The 25558-nt window shown below is 54.4% G+C and overlaps 1 protein-coding gene across 1 annotated transcript in view; it reads left to right on the top strand.

The window, feature by feature from the left end:
* Positions 1-12829: 12829 nt before the first annotated feature.
* The window catches only part of MYPOP (Myb related transcription factor, partner of profilin), a 39789-nt gene continuing 27060 nt past the window's right edge, over positions 12830-25558 (top strand). Inside the window, exon 1 of the mRNA XM_073598041.1 lies at positions 12830-12983. Within this exon, the coding sequence (XP_073454142.1) occupies positions 12908-12983 (76 nt within the window). The 5' untranslated portion in view covers positions 12830-12907. The remainder of the gene's footprint in view (positions 12984-25558) is intronic.

The raw sequence follows: 25558 nt of genomic DNA, 5'->3' as shown, positions 1-25558 counted from the left end.
CAACACGGACTGACCCTAATCATGACCGAACCAACACGGACTGATACCAACCCTGACTGACCACAATCCAGGATGACTCCAACCCCGACTGACACAAACCCAAGGTGACTCCAATACAGACTGACACCAACCCTGACCAATCCTAACCCAGGATGACCCCCACAGGGACCAACCCAGATTGTCTCTAACTGACACCAGCCCAGGATGACACCAACTCAGATTGACACTAACATAGACCGACACAAGCAAGGACTGCCACAATCCCTGACTGACCTTACATAGTTACATAGTAGGTGAGGTTGAAAAAAGACACAAGTCCATCAAGTCCAACCTATGTGTGTGATTATGTGTCAGTATTACATTACATATCCCTGTATATTGCGGTCATTCAGGTGATTATCTAATAGTTTCTTGAAGCTATCAATGCTCCCCGCTGAGACCACCGCCTGTGGAAGGGAATTCCACATCCTTGCCGCTCTTACAGTAAAGAACCCTCTACGTAGTTTAAGGTTAAACCCCTTTTCTTCTAATTGTAATGAGTGGCCACGAGTCTTATTAAACTCTCTTCTGCGAAAAAGTTTTATCCCTATTGTGGGGTCACCAGTACAGTATTTGTAAATTGAAATCATATCCCCTCTCAAGCGTCTCTTCTCCAGAGAGAATAAGTTCAGAGCTCGCAACCTTTCCTCATAACTAAGATCCTCCAGACCCTTTATTAGCTTTGTTGCTCTTCTTTGTACTCGCTCCATTTCCAGTACGTCCCTCCTGAGGACTGGTGCCCAGAACTGGACAGCATACTCCAGGTGTGGCCGGACCAGAGTCTTGTAGAGCGGGAGAATTATCGTTTTATCTCTGCAGTTGATCCCCTTTTAATGCCAATATTCTGTTTGCTTTATTAGCAGCAGCTTGGCATTGCATGCCATTGCTGAGCCTATCATCTACTAGAACCTCATTTGCCATGTAGTCGCCCACCCCATTAATTTGTTCAGGTCTTTTTGCAAGATTTCCACATCCTGCGGAGAAGTTATTGCCCTGCTTATCTTAGTATCGTCTGCAAATACCGAGATTGAACTGTTTATCCCATCCTCCAGGTCGTTTATGAACCTGAACCTAGAATGATTCCAACACTGACTGACACAAACCTCAACTGACCCTAACCTCAACCAATACCAACCCACAATGACTCCAACTCCAACCGACCCTAACCAATGGCTCCAACCCACGATGACTGCAACCTCAACTGACACCAACATGGACTGACATTAACCCCGACTGACCCTAACCCATGATAATTCCAACCTGACCAACACCAATACTGACCAACCCTAACCCATGAGGACTCCAACCCTAACCCAGGATGACTCCAACCCCGACTGACACCAACACAGACTGACACAAGCCCCAACTGTCCAAAACTCAGGAAGACCCCAACCAACACCAACACAAGCCCACCAACCGCAACTAACTCCAACCTAGGATGACTCCAACCCTGACCGACCCCAACACGGACTGACACCAACTGCGCCTGACCCTAACCCAGGATGATTCCAACCCTAACTGGGACCGATGCCTACCCAGATCGCCTCCAACCCCCGACCATCACCAACCCAGGGTGACCCCGACCCCAACTGAGTCTAATAGGGACCAACCCAGATCACCAACTCTGACTTGACACCAAACCAGATTGACACCAACACGAACTGACACAAACCCCGACTGACCCCAACCCAGAATAACGCAAACATGGACTGACACAAACCCATATTATCCCCAACCCTGAATGACACCAACAAACTCAACCCTAACCAATATCAACATGGTGACCTGGGAAAACTGTGTGTGTTGCTCATGCTCGATAGGGAGAGGGTATGTGGACGGTGCATCCGCAGCTGCTGCTAAAGTGCTGAAAGGTTGAAGACAGGAAGGGTGACCTCTGGAAGTCGCACATCTATGGTGTCCTGCTGCAGTGTATGGAGTGGCAACCTCAGCCTGGACTCCAACCAGGCCACGGTTCCCACACGTTTCACTCCGCCCACGGAGCTTAGTCATGGGGAACCCCAACTGAGCCTAACCCAGGATGACTCCAACATCAACCCTGACCGACACCAACACAGATCTACACCAACCCCGACAGATGCCAACTCAGATTGTCCTCAACCCTGACCGACACCAACCCTGATTGTCCTCGACCCTGACCGACACCAACACAGATTGTCCTCAACCTAGACCGACACCAACACAGATTGTCTTCAACCCTGAGCGACCCCAACCCTGGTCGACACCAACCTTGACCAACACCAACCCAGATTGTCCTCAACCCTGACCGACACCAACCCAGACCGACACCAACACTGATTGTCCTCAACCCCCGACCGACACTAACCCAGGATGACTCCAACATCAACCCTGACCGACACCAACACCGACCGACACCAACACAGATTGTCCTCAACCCCGATCTACACCAACCCCGACAGACGCCAACCCAAATTGTCCTCAACCCTGACCGACACCAACCCTGACCGACACCAACCACAACCGACACCAACACAGATTGTCCTCATCCCCAACCTACACCAACCCGACAGACGCCAACCCCGACAGAAGCCAACCCAGATTGTCCTCAACCCTGACCAACACCAACACAGATTGTCCTCAGCCCCCGACCAACCCTGACCGACACAGATTGTCCTCAACCCCCGACCGACACCAACCCTGACCAACACCAACACAGATTGTCCTCAACCCCTACCGACACCAACCTAGATTGTCCTCAACCCTGACCGGACACTAACCCAGATTGTCTTCAACCCCCGACTGACACCAACACAGATTGTCCTCAAGCATAAACAAGACCAAGGATAAATCCAAGAGAAAAACCAAGCTTAACTTACCACCAGCCTGCAGACAACCAAATGCAGCCATTGTGCTATATGCTGGGTGTACCTTTGGGAAGGGTGGCTCCCTTTCAGTCCACCTGCTCTCACCTATCCATCAGAATGCATGTGCCTTCACTGTGGGGACACGTATAAGTTAGTGTTAGGTACCACAGATACCAGGGTGCCTTGATGAGGCTCTGTGGCTTACGCATGCATTTGCAAATGTGTGCAGACTAAACCCCTGCTTTTAACACATACTGTTAGACATGTTATTTGGTTGTCTGCAGGCTGGTGGTAAGTTAAGCTTGGTTTTTCCTTTGGATTTATCCTTGGTCTTGTTTATGCCTGTTGTTAGCCTTCCAATGCATCTTACTGCGATAGCCAGATATAGATGGGGGCAAGTGGCGTCTTTATTGTTAGGCAGATTGTCCTCAACCCTGACCGACACCAACCCTGACCGGACACCAACCCAGATTGTCCTCAACCCTGACCGACACCAACCCAGACCGACACCAACACTGATTGTCCTCAACCCCCGACCAACACTAACCCAGGATGACTCCAACATCAACCCTGACCGACACCAACACCGACCGACACCAACACAGATTGTCCTCAACCCCGATCTACACCAACCCCGACAGACGCCAACCCAAATTGTCCTCAACCCTGACCGACACCAACCCTGACCGACACCAACCACAACCGACACCAACACAGATTGTCCTCATCCCCAACCTACACCAACCCGACAGACGCCAACCCCGACAGAAGCCAACCCAGATTGTCCTCAACCCTGACCAATACCAACACAGATTGTCCTCAGCCCCCGACCAACCCTGACCGACACAGATTGTCCTCAACCCCCGACCGACACCAACCCTGACCAACACCAACACAGATTGTCCTCAACCCCTACCGACACCAACCTAGATTGTCCTCAACCCTGACCGGACACCAACCCAGATTGTCTTCAACCCCCGACTGACACCAACACAGATTGTCCTCAAGCATAAACAAGACCAAGGATAAATCCAAGAGAAAAACCAAGCTTAACTTACCACCAGCCTGCAGACAACCAAATGCAGCCATTGTGCTATATGCTGGGTGTACCTTTGGGAAGGGTGGCTCCCTTTCAGTCCACCTGCTCTCACCTATCCATCAGAATGCATGTGCCTTCACTGTGGGGACACGTATAAGTTAGTGTTAGGTACCACAGATACCAGGGTGCCTTGATGAGGCTCTGTGGCTTACGCATGCATTTGCAAATGTGTGCAGACTAAACCCCTGCTTTTAACGCATACTGTTAGACATGTTATTTGGTTGTCTGCGGGCTGGTGGTAAGTTAAGCTTGGTTTTTCCTTTGGATTTATCCTTGGTCTTGTTTATGCCTGTTGTTAGCCTTCCAATGCATCTTACTGCGATAGCCAGATATAGATGGGGGCAAGTGACGTCTTTATTGTTAGGCAGATTGTCCTCAACCCTGACCGACACCAACCCTGACCGGACACCAACCCGGATTGTCCTCAACCCCCGACCGACACCAACCCTGACCGAACACCAACACAGATTGTCCTCAACCCCGACCGATACCAACATAGATTGTTCTCAACCCTGGCCAACACCAACACAGATTGTCCTCAACCCCCGACCGACACCAATCTAGACCAACACCATCACAGATTGTCCTCAACCCCGACCGACACCAACACAGATTGTCCTCAACCCTGATTGACACCAACCCAGACCGACACCACCACAGATTGTCCTTAACTCTGACTGACCTCAACCCCGACCGACAACAACACAGATTGTCCTCAACCCCAAACGACACCAACACAGATTGTCCTCAACTTCGACCAAAACCAACCAAGACCGACACCAACCTTGATTGTCCTCAACCCCTGACCGACACCAACCCTGATTGTCTTCAACCCCTGACCGACACCAACCCAGACTGTCACCAAACTAGACCGATGCCAACACAGATTGTCCTTAACCCTGACCTACACCAGCGCAGATTGTCCTCAACCCCCGACCGTCACCAACCCCGACCGACACCAACAGAGATTGTCCTCAACCCCGACTGACACCAACACAGACCGACATCAACACAGATTGTCCTCAAACTCCACCGACACCAACCCAGAATATCCTCAACCTTGACCAACGCCAACACAAATTGTCCTCAACCCTGACTGACACCAACACAGATTGTCCTCAACCCTGACCGACACCAACCCCAAACGACACCAACACAGATTGTCCTCAACCCAGACCAACACCAACCATGGTCGACACCAACTCTAACTGACACCAACACAGATTGTCTTCAACCCTGAGCGACTCCAACCCTGGTCGACACCAACCCTGACCAACACCAACCCAGATTGTACTCAACCCTGACCGACACCAACCCTGAAAAACACCAAACCAGACCGACACCAACCCAGATTGTCCTCAAACCTTACCGACACCAACACAGATTGTCCTCAACTCAGACCGACACCAACCCTGGTCGACACCAACACAGATTGTCTTCAACCCTGAGCAACACCAACCCTGGTCGACACCAACACTAACCCAGATTGTCCTCAACCCTGACCGACGCCGATCCTGACCGGACACCAACCCAAATTGTCCTCAATCCCCGACTAACACCAACCCCGACTGACACCAACACAGATTGTCCTCAACCCCGACCGACCCCAACCCAGACTGACACCAACACAGATTGTCCTCAACCCTGACCGCCACCAACACAGATTGTCCTCAACCCCTGACTGACCTCAACCACGACCGACATCAACACAGATTGTCCTCAACCCCGACCAAAACCAACCCCTATTGTCCTCAACCCCGACCGACACCAACCCCGATTGCCCTCAACCCCGACCGACACCAACCAAGATTGTCCTCAACCCTGACCAACACCAACCCAGATTGTCCTCAACCCCCGAACGACACCAACCTAAACCGACACCAACACAGATTGTTCTCAACCCTGATTAACACCAACCCAGACCGACACAAATCCCGATTGTCCTCAACCCCGACCGACACCAACTTCGGTTGTCATCAACCCCGAACAATACCAACCCCGATCGACACCAAACCAGATTGTCCTCAACCCAGACCGACACCAACCCAGACCGACACCAACCCAGACCAAAACCAACACAGACCAAAACCAACACAGACCAAAAACCAACACAGATTGTCGTCAACCCCTACCGACACCAACCCAGAATATCTTCAACCTCAAACGACACCAACACAGATTTCCTCAACCCTGACCGACACCAACCCTGACCGACACCAACCCAGACCGACACCAACCCAGATTGTCCTCAACCCTGACGGACACCAACCCAGACTGACACCAACAGAGATTGTCCTCAACCCCGACCGACACCAACCCAAATTGTCCTCAACCCAGACCAACACCAACCCCGATTGTCCTCAACCTAGACCGACACCAATCCCGATTGTCCTCAACACTGACACCAACCCAGATTGTTCTCAACCCCGACCGACACCAACCCAAATTGTCCTCAACCCCTGAACGACACCAACCTAGACTGACACCAACCTCAATTGTCCTCAACCCGACTGACACCAACCCCAATTGTCCTCAACCCCGACCAACACCAACTTCGATTGTCCTCAACCCCGACCGATACCAACACAGATTGTCCTCAACCCCGACCGACACCAACCCAGACCAATATCAACACAGATTGTCCTCAACTCTGACCGACACCAACCCAGATTGTCCTCAACTGAGACGATTACAAACAAAGACCGAAATCAATACAGATTGTTGTCAACCCCTACCGACACCAACCCTGACTGACACCAACACAGATTGCCCTCAACCACCGACTGACACCAATCCTGACCGACACCGACAGAGATTGTCTTCAACCCCCGACTGACACCAACCCAGATTGTCCTTAACCCCGACTGACACCAACCCAGATTGTCCTTAACCCTGACCGACACCAACACAGATTGTCCTCAACCCTGACCAACACCAACCCAGAGCAACACCAACATCGATTGTCCTCAACCCCCGACCGACACCAACCCAGACCGTCACCAACCTAGACCGACACCAACACAGATTGTCCTCAACCCCGACCGACACCAACCCAGGCGGACATCAACACAGATTGTCTTCAACCCTGACTGACACCAACACAGATTGTCCTCAATCCCCGACCGACACCAACCCAGACCGACATCAACACAGATTGTCTTCAACCCTGACCAACACCAACTCAGATTGTCCTCAACCCCCGACCGATACCAATCTTGACCAACACTGACACAGACTGTCCTCAACCCCTGACGGACACCAACCCTGACCGACACCAACACAGATTGTCCTCAACCCCCGACCGACACCAAACCAGTTTGTCCTCAACTCAGACCGATACAAAACACAGACCGAAACCAACACAGATTGTGGTCAACCCCTACCGACACCAACACAGAATATCCTCAACCTAGACCGACACCGACACAAATTGTCTTCAACCCTGACCGACAGCGACAGAGATTGTCTTCAACCCCCGACCGACACCAATCTTGACCAATACCAACACAGACTGTACTCAACCCCTGACTGACAATAACCCCGATTGACAAGCACCAATATTTAAAAAGGGTCCAAAATACATCCCTGGGAATTACAGACCAGTTAGCCTAACATCAATAGTATGTAAACTCTTGGAGGGGATGATAAGGGACTATATACAAGATTTTAGTAATAAGAATGATATCATTAGCAGTAATCAGCATGGATTCATGAAGAATCGTTCTTGCCAAACCAATCTATTAACCTTCTATGAGGAGGTGAGTTGCCATCTAGATAAAGGAAGGCCCGTAGACGTGGTGTATCTGGATTTTGCAAAAGCATTTGACACAGTTCCCCATAAACGTTTACTGTACAAAATAAGGTCTGTTGGCATGGACCATAGGGTGAGTACATGGATTGAAAACTGGCTACAAGGGCGAGTTCAGAGGGTGGTGATAAATGGGGAGTACTCAGAATGGTCAGGGGTGGGTAGTGGGGTCCCCCAGGGTTCTGTGCTGGGACCAATCCTATTTAATTTGTTCATAAACGATCTAGAGGATGGGATAAACAGTTCAATCTCTGTATTTGCAGATGATACTAAGCTAAGCAGGGCAATAACTTCTCCGCAGGATGTGGAAACCTTGCAAAAAGACCTGAACAAATGAATGGGGGAGGGGCGACTACATGGCAAATGAGGTTCAATGTAGAAAAATGTAAAATAATGCATTTGGGTGGTAAAAATCTGAATGCAATCTATAGACTGGGGGGAGAACCTCTGGGGGGATCTAGGATGGAAAAGGACCTGGGGGTCCTAGTGGATGATAGGCTCAGCAATGACATGCAATGCCAAGCTGCTGCTAATAAAGCAAACAGAATATTGGCATTAAAAAGGGATCAACTCCAGAGATAAAACGATAATTCTCCCGCTCTACAAGACTCTGGTCCGGCCGCACCTGGAGTATGCTGTCCAGTTCTGGACACCAGTCCTCAGGAAGGATGTACTGGAAATGGAGCGACTACAAAGAAGGGCAACAAAGCTAATAAAGGGTCTGGAGGATCTTAGTTATGAGGAAAGGTTGTGAGCTCTGAACTTATTCTCTCTGGAGAAGAGATGCTTGAGAGGGGATATGATTTCATTGTATAAATACCGGACTGGTGACCCCACAATATACAAATACCGGACTGGTGACCCCACAATATATAAATACCGGACTGGTGACCCCACAATATATAAATACCGGACTGGTGACCCCACAATATATAAATACCGGACTGGTGACCCCACAATATATAAATACCGGACTGGTGACCCCACAATATACAAATACCGGACTGGTGACCCCACAATATACAAATACCGGACTGGTGACCCCACAATATACAAATACCGGACTGGTGACCCCACAATATACAAATACCAGACTGGTGACCCCACAATATATAAATACCGGACTGGTGACCCCACAATATACAAATACCGGACTGGTGACCCCACAATATACAAATACCGGACTGGTGACCCCACAATATATAAATACCGGACTGGTGACCCCACAATATACAAATACCGGACTGGTGACCCCACAATATACAAATACCGGACTGGTGACCCCACAATATATAAATACCGGACTGGTGACCCCACAATATACAAATACCGGACTGGTGACCCCACAATATATAAATACTGGACTGGTGACCCCACAATATACAAATACCGGACTGGTGACCCCACAATATATAAATACCGGACTGGTGACCCCACAATATATAAATACCGGACTGGTGACCCCACAATATACAAATACTGGACTGGTGACCCCACAATATACAAATACCGGACTGGTGACCCCACAATATACAAATACTGTACTGGTGACCCCACAATATATAAATACCGGACTGGTGACCCCACAATATATAAATACTGGACTGGTGACCCCACAATATACAAATACCGGACTGGTGACCCCACAATATATAAATACCGGACTGGTGACCCCACAATATATAAATACTGGACTGGTGACCCCACAATATACAAATACTGTACTGGTGACCCCACAATATATAAATACCGGACTGGTGACCCCACAATATATAAATACTGGACTGGTGACCCCACAATATATAAATACCGGACTGGTGACCCCACAATATATAAATACCGGACTGGTGACCCCACAATATATAAATACCGGACTGGTGACCCCACAATGTATAAATACCGGACTGGTGACCCCACAATATAGAAATACCGGACTGGTGACCCCACAATATAGAAATACCGGACTGGTGACCCCACAATATATAAATACCGGACTGGTGACCCCACAATATAGAAATACCGGACTGGTGACCCCACAATGTATAAATACCGGACTGGTGACCCCACAATATACAAATACTGGACTGGTGACCCCACAATATATAAATACTGTACTGGTGACCCCACAATATATAAATACCGGACTGGTGACCCCACAATATACAAATACCGGACTGGTGACCCCACAATATATAAATACCGGACTGGTGACCCCACAATATACAAATACCGGACTGGTGACCCCACAATATACAAATACCGGACTGGTGACCCCACAATATATAAATACCGGACTGGTGACCTCACAATATATAAATATCGGACTGGTGACCCCACAATAGAGAAATACCGGACTGGTGACCCCACAATATATAAATACCGGACTGGTGACCCCACAATATACAAATACTGGACTGGTGACCCCACAATATATAAATACCGGACTGGTGACCCCACAATATATAAATACCGGACTGGTGACCCCACAATATATAAATACCGGACTGGTGACCCCACAATATATAAATACCGGACTGGTGACCCCACAATATATAAATACCGGACTGGTGACCCCACAATATACAAATACCGGACTGGTGACCCCACAATATATAAATACCGGACTGGTGACCCCACAATATACAAATACCGGACTGGTGACCTCACAATATATAAATATCGGACTGGTGACCCCACAATAGAGAAATACCGGACTGGTGACCCCACAATATATAAATACCGGACTGGTGACCCCACAATATATAAATACCGGACTGGTGACCCCACAATATATAAATACCGGACTGGTGACCCCACAATATACAAATACCGGACTGGTGACCCCACAATATACAAATACCGGACTGGTGACCCCACAATATATAAATACCGGACTGGTGACCCCACAATATATAAATACCGGACTGGTGACCCCACAATATACAAATACCGGACTGGTGACCACGCAATATACAAATACCGGACTGGTGACCCCACAATATATAAATACCGGACTGGTGACCCCACAATATACAAATATCGGACTGGTGACCCCACAATATACAAATATCGGACTGGTGACCCCACAATATACAAATACCGGACTGGTGACCCCACAATATATAAATACCGGACTGGTGACCCCACAATATACAAATACCGGACTGGTGACCCCACAATATATAAATACCGGACTGGTGACCCCACAATATACAAATATCGGACTGGTGACCCCACAATATACAAATATCGGACTGGTGACCCCACAATATACAAATACCGGACTGGTGACCCCACAATATATAAATACCGGACTGGTGACCCCACAATATACAAATACCGGACTGGTGACCCCACAATATACAAATACCGGACTGGTGACCCCACAATATACAGAGATATATAATGTAATATGACATATAATCACACAACATACAGGATATATAATGTAATATGACATATAATCACACAACATACAGAGATATATAATGTAATATGACATATAATCACACAACATACAGGATATATAATGTAATATGACATATAATCACACAACATACAGAGATATATAATGTAATATGACATATAATCACACAACATACAGAGATATATAATGTAATATGACATATAATCACACAACATACAGAGATATATAATGTAATATGACATATAATCACACAACATACAGAGATATATAATGTAATATGACATATAATCACACAACATACAGAGATATATAATGTAATATGACATATAATCACACAACATACAGAGATATATAATGTAATATGACATATAATCACACAACATACAGAGATATATAATGTAATATGACATATAATCACACAACATACAGGGATATATAATGTAATATGACATATAATCACACAACATACAGAGATATATAATGTAATATGACATATAATCACACAACATACAGGATATATAATGTAATATGACATATAATCACACAACATACAGAGATATATAATGTAATATGACATATAATCACACAACATACAGGATATATAATGTAATATGACATATAATCACACAACATACAGGATATATAATGTAATATGACATATAATCACACAACATACAGAGATATATAATGTAATATGACATATAATCACACAACATACAGGATATATAATGTAATATGACATATAATCACACAACATACAGGATATATAATGTAATATGACATATAATCACACAACATACAGAGATATATAATGTAATATGACATATAATCACACAACATACAGAGATATATAATGTAATATGACATATAATCACACAACATACAGAGATATATAATGTAATATGACATATAATCACACAATATACAGAGATATATAATGTAATATGACATATAATCACACAACATACAGAGATATATAATGTAATATGACATATAATCACACAACATACAGAGATATATAATGTAATATGACATATAATCACACAACATACAGGATATATAATGTAATATGACATATAATCACACAACATACAGGATATATAATGTAATATGACATATAATCACACAACATACAGGATATATAATGTAATATGACATATAATCACACAACATACAGGATATATAATGTAATATGACATATAATCACACAACATACAGAGATATATAATGTAATATGACATATAATCACACAACATACAGAGATATATAATGTAATATGACATATAATCACACAACATACAGAGATATATAATGTAATATGACATATAATCACACATGTGTTGGATCCTCCCCTCCCCCATATCTCCCGCTCGGGATCCGGTGACCTTCTCACATCACTCAATCATTTTGGTTGCCATTGGCGACAACACTTCCTCTAACCCCGCCCCATCACCCCCCGGCTATCAGCGTTCCTCCCCTCTGTGTTCTGATTGGCTGGCGGCTCTCGGCTATAATCGGCTCTGTTCGCTTCTGCTCGGCTCGAGTCGTGTACTTCCGCCTCCGCTGATTGGCTGTCTGCTCTCGGCAATCTTCGGATGTTCTCGGCTCTTCTCCGCTCTGATTGGCTCTCCCGGGATGAGCTCGGCTGACTGTACGGCGCCCTCTGGCGGCTCCTCCGCCCGTCTCCCGGCATGCAGTGCGCGGTGCGGGACATGCTCGGCTGGGAAGGGGAAGAGGTGGAGCTCCGGCTGAAGAAGCTGCAAAAAGGTAACAAATCTGCCGATATGATCGTATGAGGAGTGTGTGTGTGTCCGCCATGTCTGTCCACCGAGATCCCCTCCGATCCGACCCCCCTACCGATCACTGACCGACCGCTTCCGGGACTGGAGGCCTCTGCCCCTCCCCCAACCGGGCTTCTGCCCCTCCCCCAACCGGGCCTCTGCCCCTCCCCCAACCAGGCCTGGTCCCTCCCCCAACCGGGCTTCTGCCCCTCCCCCAACCAGGCCTGGTCCCTCCCCCAACCAGACCTCTGCCCCTCCCCCAACCAGACCTCTGCCCCTCCCCCAACCAGACCTCTGCCCCTCCCCCAACCAGACCTCTGCCCCTCCCCCAACCAGACCTCTGCCCCTCCCCCAACCAGACCTCTGCCCCTCCCCCAACCAGGCCTGGTCCCTCCCCCAACCGGGCCTCTGCCCCTCCCCCAACCGGGCCTCTGCCCCTCCCCCAACCGGGCCTCTGCCCCTCCCCCAACCGGGCCTCTGCCCCTCCCCCAACCAGGCCTGGTCCCTCCCCCAACCGGGCTTCTGCCCCTCCCCCAACCAGGCCTGGTCCCTCCCCCAACCAGACCTCTGCCCCTCCCCCAACCAGACCTCTGCCCCTCCCCCAACCAGACCTCTGCCCCTCCCCCAACCAGGCCTGGTCCCTCCCCCAACCAGACCTCTGCCCCTCCCCCAACCAGACCTCTGCCCCTCCCCCAACCGGGCTTCTGCCCCTCCCCCAACCGGGCTTCTGCCCCTCCCCCAACCGGGCTTCTGCCCCTCCCCCAACCGGGCCTCTGCCCCTCCCCCAACCGGGCTTCTGCCCCTCCCCCAACCGGGCTTCTGCCCCTCCCCCAACCGGGCTTCTGCCCCTCCCCCAACCGGGCTTCTGCCCCTCCCCCAACCAGGCCTGGTCCCTCCCCCAACCAGGCTTCTGCCCCTCCCCCAACCAGGCCTGGTCCCTCCCCCAACCGGGCTTCTGCCCCTCCCCCAACCGGGCTTCTGCCCCTCCCCCAACCGGGCTTCTGCCCCTCCCCCAACCGGGCTTCTGCCCCTCCCCCAACCAGGCCTGGTCCCTCCCCCAACCAGACCTCTGCCCCTCCCCCAACCAGACCTCTGCCCCTCCCCCAACCAGGCCTGGTCCCTCCCCCAACCAGACCTCTGCCCCTCCCCCAACCAGGCCTGGTCCCTCCCCCAACCGGGCCTCTGCCCCTCCCCCAACCAGGCCTGGTCCCTCCCCCAACCGGGCCTCTGCCCCTCCCCCAACCGGGCCTCTGCCCCTCCCCCAACCGGGCCTCTGCCCCTCCCCCAACCGGGCCTGGTCCCTCCCCCAACCAGGCCTGGTCCCTCCCCCAACCAGGCCTAGGCCCGGCCTCTGCCCCTCCCCCCAACCAGGCTTCTGCCCCTCCCCCAACCGGGGCTCTGCCCCTCCCCCAACCGGGCCTCTGCCCCTCCCCGGCCTGGCCCCTCCCCCAACCGGGCCTCTGCCCCTCCCCCAACCGGGCCTCTGCCCCTCCCCCAACCGGGCCTCTGCCCCTCCCCCAACCAGGCCTGGTCCCTCCCCCAACCAGACCTCTGCCCCTCCCCCAACCAGACCTCTGCCCCTCCCCCAACCAGACCTCTGCCCCTCCCCCAACCAGGCCTGGTCCCTCCCCCAACCAGACCTCTGCCCCTCCCCCAACCAGACCTCTGCCCCTCCCCCAACCAGGCCTGGTCCCTCCCCCAACCGGGCCTCTGCCCCTCCCCCAACCGGGCCTCTGCCCCTCCCCCAACCGGGCTTCTGCCCCTCCCCCAACCGGGCCTCTGCCCCTCCCCCAACCAGGCCTGGTCCCTCCCCCAACCGGGCTTCTGCCCCTCCCCCAACCAGGCCTGGTCCCTCCCCCAACCAGACCTCTGCCCCTCCCCCAACCAGACCTCTGCCCCTCCCCCAACCAGACCTCTGCCCCTCCCCCAACCAGGCCTGGTCCCTCCCCCAACCAGACCTCTGCCCCTCCCCCAACCAGACCTCTGCCCCTCCCCCAACCAGGCCTGGTCCCTCCCCCAACCGGGCCTCTGCCCCTCCCCCAACCGGGCCTCTGCCCCTCCCCCAACCGGGCTTCTGCCCCTCCCCCAACCGGGCTTCTGCCCCTCCCCCAACCGGGCTTCTGCCCCTCCCCCAACCGGGCCTCTGCCCCTCCCCCAACCGGGCTTCTGCCCCTCCCCCAACCGGGCTTCTGCCCCTCCCCCAACCGGGCTTCTGCCCCTCCCCCAACCGGGCTTCTGCCCCTCCCCCAACCGGGCTTGGTCCCTCCCCCAACCAGGCTTCTGCCCCTCCCCCAACCAGGCCTGGTCCCTCCCCCAACCGGGCTTCTGCCCCTCCCCCAACCGGGCTTCTGCCCCTCCCCCAACCGGGCTTCTGCCCCTCCCCCAACCGGGCTTCTGCCCCTCCCCCCAACCAGGCCTGGTCCCTCCCCCAACCAGACCTCTGCCCCTCCCCCAACCAGACCTCTGCCCCTCCCCCAACCAGGCCTGGTCCCTCCCCCAACCGGGCCTCTGCCCCTCCCCCAACCGGGCCTCTGCCCCTCCCCCAACCGGGCCTGGTCCCTCCCCCAACCAGGCCTGGTCCCTCCCCCAACCGGGCCTCTGCCCCTCCCCCAACCAGGCCTGGTCCCTCCCCCAACCGGGCCTCTGCCCCTCCCCCAACCGGGCCTCTGCCCCTCCCCCAACCGGGCCTCTGCCCCTCCCCCAACCGGGCCTCTGCCCCTCCCCCAACCGGGCCTCTGCCCCTCCCCCAACCGGGCTTCTGCCCCTCCCCCAACCAGGCCTGGTCCCTCCCCCAACCGGGCTTCTGCCCCTCCCCCAACCAGGCCTGGTCCCTCCCCCAACCGGGCCTCTGCCTCTCCCCCAACCAGGGCTCTGCCCCTCCCCGGCCTCTGCCCCTCCCCCAACCGGGCCTCTGCCCCTCCCCCAACCGGGCCTCTGCCCCTCCCCGGCCTCTGCCCCTCCCCCAACCGGGCCTCTGCCCCTCCCCCAACCGGGCCTCTGCCCCTCCCCCAACCAGGGCTCTGCCCCTCCCCGGCCTGGTCCCTCCCCCAACCGGGCCTCTGCCCCTCCCCCAACCGGGCCTCTGCCCCTCCCCCAACCAGGCCTGGTCCCTCCCCCAACCAGGCCTCTGCCCCTCCCCCAACCAGGCCTCTGCCCCTCCCCCAACCAGGCCTCTGCCCCTCCCCCAACCAGGCCTCTGCCCCTCCCCCAACCAGGCCTCTGCCCCTCCCCCAACCAGGCCTAGGCCCGGCCTCTGCCCCTCCCCCCAACCAGGCTTCTGCCCCTCCCCCAACCGGGGCTCTGCCCCTCCCCCAACCGGGCCTCTGCCCCTCCCCGGCCTGGCCCCTCCCCCAACCGGGCTTCTGCCCCTCCCCCAACCGGACTTCTGCCCCTCCCCCAACCAGGGCTCTGCCCCTCCCCGGCCTGGCCCCTCCCCCAACCAGGCCTGGTCCCTCCCCCAACCGGGCTTCTGCCCCTCCCCCAACCGGGCTTCTGCCCCTCCCCCTGCCCGGCCTCTGCCCCTCCCCCTGCCCGGCCTCTGCCCCTCCCCCTGCCCGGCCTCTGCCCCTCCCCCAACGGGGCCTCTGCCCCTCCCCCAACGGGGCTTCTGCCCCTCCCCCTGCCCGGCCCCTCCCCCAACCAGGCCCCTGCCTGCCCTGGTCCCTCCCCCAACCAGGCCTCTGCCCCTCCCCCAACCAGGCCTCTGCCCCTCCCCCAACCAGGCCTCTGCCCCTCCCCCAACCAGGCCTCTGCCCCTCCCCCAACCAGGCCTAGGCCCGGCCTCTGCCCCTCCCCCCAACCAGGCCTCTGCCCCTCCCCCAACCAGGCCTCTGCCCCTCCCCCTGCCCGGCCTCTGCCCCTCCCCGGCCTCCCATGGTGGATTGTATATAAAGAAGTGGTGTGTATGGTGTTGGTGGTGAGGAGCGTCCCATGGTGGATTGTATATGGAGAAGTGGTGAGGAGCGTCCCATGGTGGATTGTATATGGAGAAGTGGTGTGTATGGTGTTGGTGGTGTGGAGCATCTCATGGTGGATTGTATATGGGGAAGTGTCTCATGGTGGATTGTATATGGAGAAGTGGTGAGGAGTTTCCCATGGTGGATTGTATATGGAGAAGTGGTGTGTATGGTGTTAGTGGTGAGGAGCGTCCCATGGTGGATTGTATATGGAGAAGTGGTGAGGAGTTTCCCATGGTGGATTGTATATGGAGAAGTGGTGTGTATGGTGTTAGTGGTGAGGAGCGTCCCATGGTGGATTGTATATGGAGAAGTGGTGTGTATGGAGAAGTGGTGAGGAGCGTCCCATGGTGGATTGTATATAAAGAAGTGGTGTGTATGGTGTTGGTGGTGAGGAGCGTCTCATGGTGGATTGTATATGGAGAAGTGGTGAGGAGTTTCTCATGGTGGATTGTATATGGAGAAGTGGTGTGTATGGTGTTAGTGGTGAGGAGCGTCCCATGGTGGATTGTATATGGAGAAGTGGTGTGTATGGAGAAGTGGTGAGGAGCGTCCCATGGTGGATTGTATATAAAGAAGTGGTGTGTATGGTGTTGGTGGTGAGGAGTTTCCCATGGTGGATTGTATATGGAGAAGTGGTGTGTTTGGTGTTGGTGTTGAGGAGTTTCCCATGGTGGATTGTATATAAAGAAGTAGTGAGGAGCGTCTCATGGTGGATTGTATATGGAGAAGTGGTGTGTATGGTGTTGGTGGTGAGGAGTTTCCCATGGTGGATTGTATATGGAGAAGTGGTGAGGAGTTTCCCATGGTGGATTGTATATGGAGAAGTGGTGTGTATGGTGTTTGTGGTGAGGAGTTTCCCATGGTGGATTGTATATGGAGAAGTGGTGAGGAGTTTCCCATGGTGGATTGTATATAAAGAAGTGGTGTGTATGGTGTTGGTGGTGAGGAGTTTCCCATGGTGGATTGTATATGGAGAAGTGGTGAGGAGTTTCCCATGGTGGATTGTATATGGAGAAGTGGTGTGTATGGTGTTTGTGGTGAGGAGTGTCTCATGGTGGATTGTATATGGAGAAGTGGTGAGGAGTTTCCCATGGTGGATTGTATATAAAGAAGTGGTGTGTATGGTGTTGGTGGTGAGGAGCGTCCCATGGTGGATTGTATATGGAGAAGTGGTGTGTATGGTGTTGGTGGTGAGGAGCGTCCCATGGTGGATTGTATATGGAGAAGTGGTGTGTATGGTGTTGGTGGTGAGGAGCGTCTCATGGTGGATTGTATATGGAGAAGTGGTGTGTATGGTGTTGGTGGTGAGGAGCGTCCCATGGTGGATTGTATATGGAGAAGTGGTGTGTATGGTGTTGGTGGTGAGGAGCGTCCCATGGTGGATTGTATATGGAGAAGTGGTGTGTATGGTGTTGGTGGTGAGGAGCGTCTCATGGTGCATTGTATATGGAGAAGTGGTGTGTATGGTGTTGGTGGTGAGGAGCGTCCCATGGTGGATTGTATATGGAGAAGTGTCCCATGGTGGATTGTATATGGAGAAGTGGTGAGGAGTTTCCCGTGGTGTGTATGGTGTTGGTGGTGAGGAGCGTCCCATGGTGGATTGTATATAAAGAAGTAGTGTGTATGGTGTTGGTGGTGAGGAGCGTCCCATGGTGGATTGTATATGGAGAAGTGGTGTGTATGGTGTTGGTGGTGAGGAGTTTCCCATGGTGGATTGTATATGGAGAAGTGGTGTGTATGGTGTTGGTGGTGAGGAGTGTCTCATGGTGGATTGTATATGGAGAAGTGGTGAGGAGTTTCCCATGGTGGATTGTATATGGAGAAGTGGTGTGTTTGGTGTTGGTTGTGAGGAGCGTCCCATGGTGGATTGTATATGGAGAAGTGGTGTGTTTGGTGTTGGTTGTGAGGAGCGTCCCATGGTGGATTGTATATGGAGAAGTGGTGTGTTTGGTGTTGGTTGTGAGGAGCGTCTCATGGTGGATTGTATATGGAGAAGTGGTGTGTTTGGTGTTGGTTGTGAGGAGCGTCCCATGGTGGATTGTATATAAAGAAGTAGTGAGGAGCGTCTCATGGTGGATTGTATATGGAGAAGTGTCCCATGGTGGATTGTATATGGAGAAGTGGTGAGGAGTTTCCCATGGTGGATTGTATATAAAGAAGTGGTGTGTATGGTGTTGGTGGTGAGGAGTTTCCCATGGTGGATTGTATATGGAGAAGTGGTGTGTATGGTGTTGGTGGTGAGGAGCATCCCATGGTGGATTGTATATGGAGAAGTGGTGTGTATGCCTCTGCCCCTCCCCCAACCGGGCTTCTGCCCCTCCCCCAACCAGGCCTGGTCCCTCCCCCAACCGGGCTTCTGCCCCTCCCCCAACCAGGCCTGGTCCCTCCCCCAACCGGGCCTCTGCCTCTCCCCCAACCAGGGCTCTGCCCCTCCCCGGCCTCTGCCCCTCCCCCAACCGGGCCTCTGCCCCTCCCCCAACCGGGCCTCTGCCCCTCCCCGGCCTCTGCCCCTCCCCCAACCGGGCCTCTGCCCCTCCCCCAACCGGGCCTCTGCCCCTCCCCCAACCAGGGCTCTGCCCCTCCCCGGCCTGGTCCCTCCCCCAACCGGGCCTCTGCCCCTCCCCCAACCGGGCCTCTGCCCCTCCCCCAACCAGGCCTGGTCCCTCCCCCAACCAGGCCTCTGCCCCTCCCCCAACCAGGCCTCTGCCCCTCCCCCAACCAGGCCTCTGCCCCTCCCCCAACCAGGCCTCTGCCCCTCCCCCAACCAGGCCTAGGCCCGGCCTCTGCCCCTCCCCCCAACCAGGCTTCTGCCCCTCCCCCAACCGGGGCTCTGCCCCTCCCCCAACCGGGCCTCTGCCCCTCCCCGGCCTGGCCCCTCCCCCAACCGGGCCTCTGCCCCTCCCCCAACCGGGCCTCTGCCCCTCCCCCAACCAGGCCTGGTCCCTCCCCCAACCAGACCTCTGCCCCTCCCCCAACCAGACCTCTGCCCCTCCCCCAACCAGACCTCTGCCCCTCCCCCAACCAGGCCTGGTCCCTCCCCCAACCAGACCTCTGCCCCTCCCCCAACCAGACCTCTGCCCCTCCCCCAACCAGGCCTGGTCCCTCCCCCAACCGGGCCTCTGCCCCTCCCCCAACCGGGCCTCTGCCCCTCCCCCAACCGGGCTTCTGCCCCTCCCCCAACCGGGCCTCTGCCCCTCCCCCAACCAGGCCTGGTCCCTCCCCCAACCGGGCTTCTGCCCCTCCCCCAACCAGGCCTGGTCCCTCCCCCAACCAGACCTCTGCCCCTCCCCCAACCAGACCTCTGCCCCTCCCCCAACCAGACCTCTGCCCCTCCCCCAACCAGGCCTGGTCCCTCCCCCAACCAGACCTCTGCCCCTCCCCCAACCAGACCTCTGCCCCTCCCCCAACCAGGCCTGGTCCCTCCCCCAACCGGGCCTCTGCCCCTCCCCCAACCGGGCCTCTGCCCCTCCCCCAACCGGGCTTCTGCCCCTCCCCCAACCGGGCTTCTGCCCCTCCCCCAACCGGGCTTCTGCCCCTCCCCCAACCGGGCCTCTGCCCCTCCCCCAACCGGGCTTCTGCCCCTCCCCCAACCGGGCTTCTGCCCCTCCCCCAACCGGGCTTCTGCCCCTCCCCCAACCGGGCTTCTGCCCCTCCCCCAACCGGGCTTGGTCCCTCCCCCAACCAGGCTTCTGCCCCTCCCCCAACCAGGCCTGGTCCCTCCCCCAACCGGGCTTCTGCCCCTCCCCCAACCGGGCTTCTGCCCCTCCCCCAACCGGGCTTCTGCCCCTCCCCCAACCGGGCTTCTGCCCCTCCCCCAACCAGGCCTGGTCCCTCCCCCAACCAGACCTCTGCCCCTCCCCCAACCAGACCTCTGCCCCTCCCCCAACCAGGCCTGGTCCCTCCCCCAACCAGACCTCTGCCCCTCCCCCAACCAGGCCTGGTCCCTCCCCCAACCGGGCCTCTGCCCCTCCCCCAACCGGGCCTCTGCCCCTCCCCCAACCGGGCCTGGTCCCTCCCCCAACCAGGCCTGGTCCCTCCCCCAACCGGGCCTCTGCCCCTCCCCCAACCAGGCCTGGTCCCTCCCCCAACCGGGCCTCTGCCCCTCCCCCAACCGGGCCTCTGCCCCTCCCCCAACCGGGCCTCTGCCCCTCCCCCAACCGGGCCTGGTCCCTCCCCCAACCGGGCCTCTGCCCCTCCCCCAACCGGGCCTCTGCCCCTCCCCCAACCGGGCTTCTGCCCCTCCCCCAACCAGGCCTGGTCCCTCCCCCAACCGGGCTTCTGCCCCTCCCCCAACCAGGCCTGGTCCCTCCCCCAACCGGGCCTCTGCCTCTCCCCCAACCAGGGCTCTGCCCCTCCCCGGCCTCTGCCCCTCCCCCAACCGGGCCTCTGCCCCTCCCCCAACCGGGCCTCTGCCCCTCCCCGGCCTCTGCCCCTCCCCCAACCGGGCCTCTGCCCCTCCCCCAACCGGGCCTCTGCCCCTCCCCCAACCAGGGCTCTGCCCCTCCCCGGCCTGGTCCCTCCCCCAACCGGGCCTCTGCCCCTCCCCCAACCGGGCCTCTGCCCCTCCCCCAACCAGGCCTGGTCCCTCCCCCAACCAGGCCTCTGCCCCTCCCCCAACCAGGCCTCTGCCCCTCCCCCAACCAGGCCTCTGCCCCTCCCCCAACCAGGCCTCTGCCCCTCCCCCAACCAGGCCTCTGCCCCTCCCCCAACCAGGCCTAGGCCCGGCCTCTGCCCCTCCCCCCAACCAGGCTTCTGCCCCTCCCCCAACCGGGGCTCTGCCCCTCCCCCAACCGGGCCTCTGCCCCTCCCCGGCCTGGCCCCTCCCCCAACCGGGCTTCTGCCCCTCCCCCAACCGGACTTCTGCCCCTCCCCCAACCAGGGCTCTGCCCCTCCCCGGCCTGGCCCCTCCCCCAACCAGGCCTGGTCCCTCCCCCAACCGGGCTTCTGCCCCTCCCCCAACCGGGCTTCTGCCCCTCCCCCTGCCCGGCCTCTGCCCCTCCCCCTGCCCGGCCTCTGCCCCTCCCCCTGCCCGGCCTCTGCCCCTCCCCCAACGGGGCCTCTGCCCCTCCCCCAACGGGGCTTCTGCCCCTCCCCCTGCCCGGCCCCTCCCCCAACCAGGCCCCTGCCTGCCCTGGTCCCTCCCCCAACCAGGCCTCTGCCCCTCCCCCAACCAGGCCTCTGCCCCTCCCCCAACCAGGCCTCTGCCCCTCCCCCAACCAGGCCTCTGCCCCTCCCCCAACCAGGCCTAGGCCCGGCCTCTGCCCCTCCCCCCAACCAGGCCTCTGCCCCTCCCCCTGCCCGGCCTCTGCCCCTCCCCGGCCTCCCATGGTGGATTGTATATAAAGAAGTGGTGTGTATGGTGTTGGTGGTGAGGAGCGTCCCATGGTGGATTGTATATGGAGAAGTGGTGAGGAGCGTCCCATGGTGGATTGTATATGGAGAAGTGTCTCATGGTGGATTGTATATGGAGAAGTGGTGTGTATGGTGTTGGTGGTGTGGAGCATCTCATGGTGGATTGTATATGGGGAAGTGTCTCATGGTGGATTGTATATGGAGAAGTGGTGAGGAGTTTCCCATGGTGGATTGTATATGGAGAAGTGGTGTGTATGGTGTTAGTGGTGAGGAGCGTCCCATGGTGGATTGTATATGGAGAAGTGGTGAGGAGTTTCCCATGGTGGATTGTATATGGAGAAGTGGTGTGTATGGTGTTAGTGGTGAGGAGCGTCCCATGGTGGATTGTATATGGAGAAGTGGTGTGTATGGAGAAGTGGTGAGGAGCGTCCCATGGTGGATTGTATATAAAGAAGTGGTGTGTATGGTGTTGGTGGTGAGGAGCGTCTCATGGTGGATTGTATATGGAGAAGTGGTGAGGAGTTTCCCATGGTGGATTGTATATGGAGAAGTGGTGTGTATGGTGTTAGTGGTGAGGAGCGTCCCATGGTGGATTGTATATGGAGAAGTGGTGTGTATGGAGAAGTGGTGAGGAGCGTCCCATGGTGGATTGTATATAAAGAAGTGGTGTGTATGGTGTTGGTGGTGAGGAGTTTCCCATGGTGGATTGTATATGGAGAAGTGGTGTGTTTGGTGTTGGTGTTGAGGAGTTTCCCATGGTGGATTGTATATAAAGAAGTAGTGAGGAGCGTCTCATGGTGGATTGTATATGGAGAAGTGGTGTGTATGGTGTTGGTGGTGAGGAGTTTCCCATGGTGGATTGTATATGGAGAAGTGGTGAGGAGTTTCCCATGGTGGATTGTATATGGAGAAGTGGTGTGTATGGTGTTTGTGGTGAGGAGTTTCCCATGGTGGATTGTATATGGAGAAGTGGTGAGGAGTTTCCCATGGTGGATTGTATATAAAGAAGTGGTGTGTATGGTGTTGGTGGTGAGGAGTTTCCCATGGTGGATTGTATATGGAGAAGTGGTGAGGAGTTTCCCATGGTGGATTGTATATGGAGAAGTGGTGTGTATGGTGTTTGTGGTGAGGAGTGTCTCATGGTGGATTGTATATGGAGAAGTGGTGAGGAGTTTCCCATGGTGGATTGTATATAAAGAAGTGGTGTGTATGGTGTTGGTGGTGAGGAGCGTCCCATGGTGGATTGTATATGGAGAAGTGGTGTGTATGGTGTTGGTGGTGAGGAGCGTCCCATGGTGGATTGTATATGGAGAAGTGGTGTGTATGGTGTTGGTGGTGAGGAGCGTCTCATGGTGCATTGTATATGGAGAAGTGGTGTGTATGGTGTTGGTGGTGAGGAGCGTCCCATGGTGGATTGTATATGGAGAAGTGTCCCATGGTGGATTGTATATGGAGAAGTGGTGAGGAGTTTCCCGTGGTGTGTATGGTGTTGGTGGTGAGGAGCGTCCCATGGTGGATTGTATATAAAGAAGTAGTGTGTATGGTGTTGGTGGTGAGGAGCGTCCCATGGTGGATTGTATATGGAGAAGTGGTGTGTATGGTGTTGGTGGTGAGGAGTTTCCCATGGTGGATTGTATATGGAGAAGTGGTGTGTATGGTGTTGGTGGTGAGGAGTGTCTCATGGTGGATTGTATATGGAGAAGTGGTGAGGAGTTTCCCATGGTGGATTGTATATGGAGAAGTGGTGTGTTTGGTGTTGGTTGTGAGGAGCGTCCCATGGTGGATTGTATATGGAGAAGTGGTGTGTTTGGTGTTGGTTGTGAGGAGCGTCCCATGGTGGATTGTATATGGAGAAGTGGTGTGTTTGGTGTTGGTTGTGAGGAGCGTCCCATGGTGGATTGTATATAAAGAAGTAGTGAGGAGCGTCTCATGGTGGATTGTATATGGAGAAGTGTCCCATGGTGGATTGTATATGGAGAAGTGGTGAGGAGTTTCCCATGGTGGATTGTATATAAAGAAGTGGTGTGTATGGTGTTGGTGGTGAGGAGTTTCCCATGGTGGATTGTATATGGAGAAGTGGTGTGTATGGTGTTGGTGGTGAGGAGCATCCCATGGTGGATTGTATATGGAGAAGTGGTGTGTATGGTGTTGGTGGTGAGGAGCGCCCCATGATGGATTGTATATGGAGAAGTGGTGTGTATGGTGTTGGTGGTGAGGAGCGTCCCATGGTGGATTGTATATGGAGAAGTGGTGTGTATGGTGGTGGTGAGGAGTTTCCCATGGTGGATTGTATATGGAGAAGTGGTGAGGAGTTTCCCATGGTGGATTGTATATGGAGAAGTGGTGTGTTTGGTGTTGGTGGTGAGGAGCGTCCCATGGTGGATTGTATATGGAGAAGTGGTGTGTATGGTGTTAGTGGTGAGGAGCGTCCCATGGTGGATTGTATATGGAGAAGTGGTGTGTATGGAGAAGTGGTGAGGAGCGTCCCATGGTGGATTGTATATAAAGAAGTGGTGTGTATGGTGTTGGTGGTGAGGAGCGTCCCATGGTGGATTGTATATGGAGAAGTGGTGTGTATGGTGTTGGTGGTGAGGAGTTTCCCATGGTGGATTGTATATGGAGAAGTGGTGAGGAGTTTCCCATGGTGGATTGTATATGGAGAAGTGGTGAGGAGTTTCCCATGGTGGATTGTATATGGAGAAGTGGTGAGGAGTTTCCCATGGTGGATTGTATATGGAGAAGTGGTGTGTATGGTGTTGGTGGTGAGGAGCGTCCCATGGTGGATTGTATATGGAGAAGTGTCTCATGGTGGATTGTATATGGAGAAGTGTCTCATGGTGGATTGTATATGGAGAAGTGTCCCATGGTGGATTGTATATGGAGAAGTGTCCCATGGTGGATTGTATATGGAGAAGTGTCCCATGGTGGATTGTATATGGAGAAGTGTCTCATGGTGGATTGTATATGGAGAAGTGTCCCATGGTGGATTGTATATGGAGAAGTGTCTCATGGTGGATTGTATATGGAGAAGTGTCTCATGGTGGATTGTATATGGAGAAGTGTCTCATGGTGGATTGTATATGGAGAAGTGTCCCATGGTGGATTGTATATGGAGAAGTGTCCCATGGTGGATTGTATATGGAGAAGTGTCCCATGGTGGATTGTATATGGAGAAGTGTCCCATGGTGGATTGTATATGGAGAAGTGTCCCATGGTGGATTGTATATGGAGAAGTGTCCCATGGTGGATT

This window comes from Aquarana catesbeiana, linkage group LG09 (genome assembly GCF_042186555.1).
Source record: "Aquarana catesbeiana isolate 2022-GZ linkage group LG09, ASM4218655v1, whole genome shotgun sequence".
NCBI lineage: Eukaryota > Metazoa > Chordata > Amphibia > Anura > Ranidae > Aquarana > Aquarana catesbeiana.
This window is presented reverse-complemented; position numbering and strand designations above follow the sequence as displayed.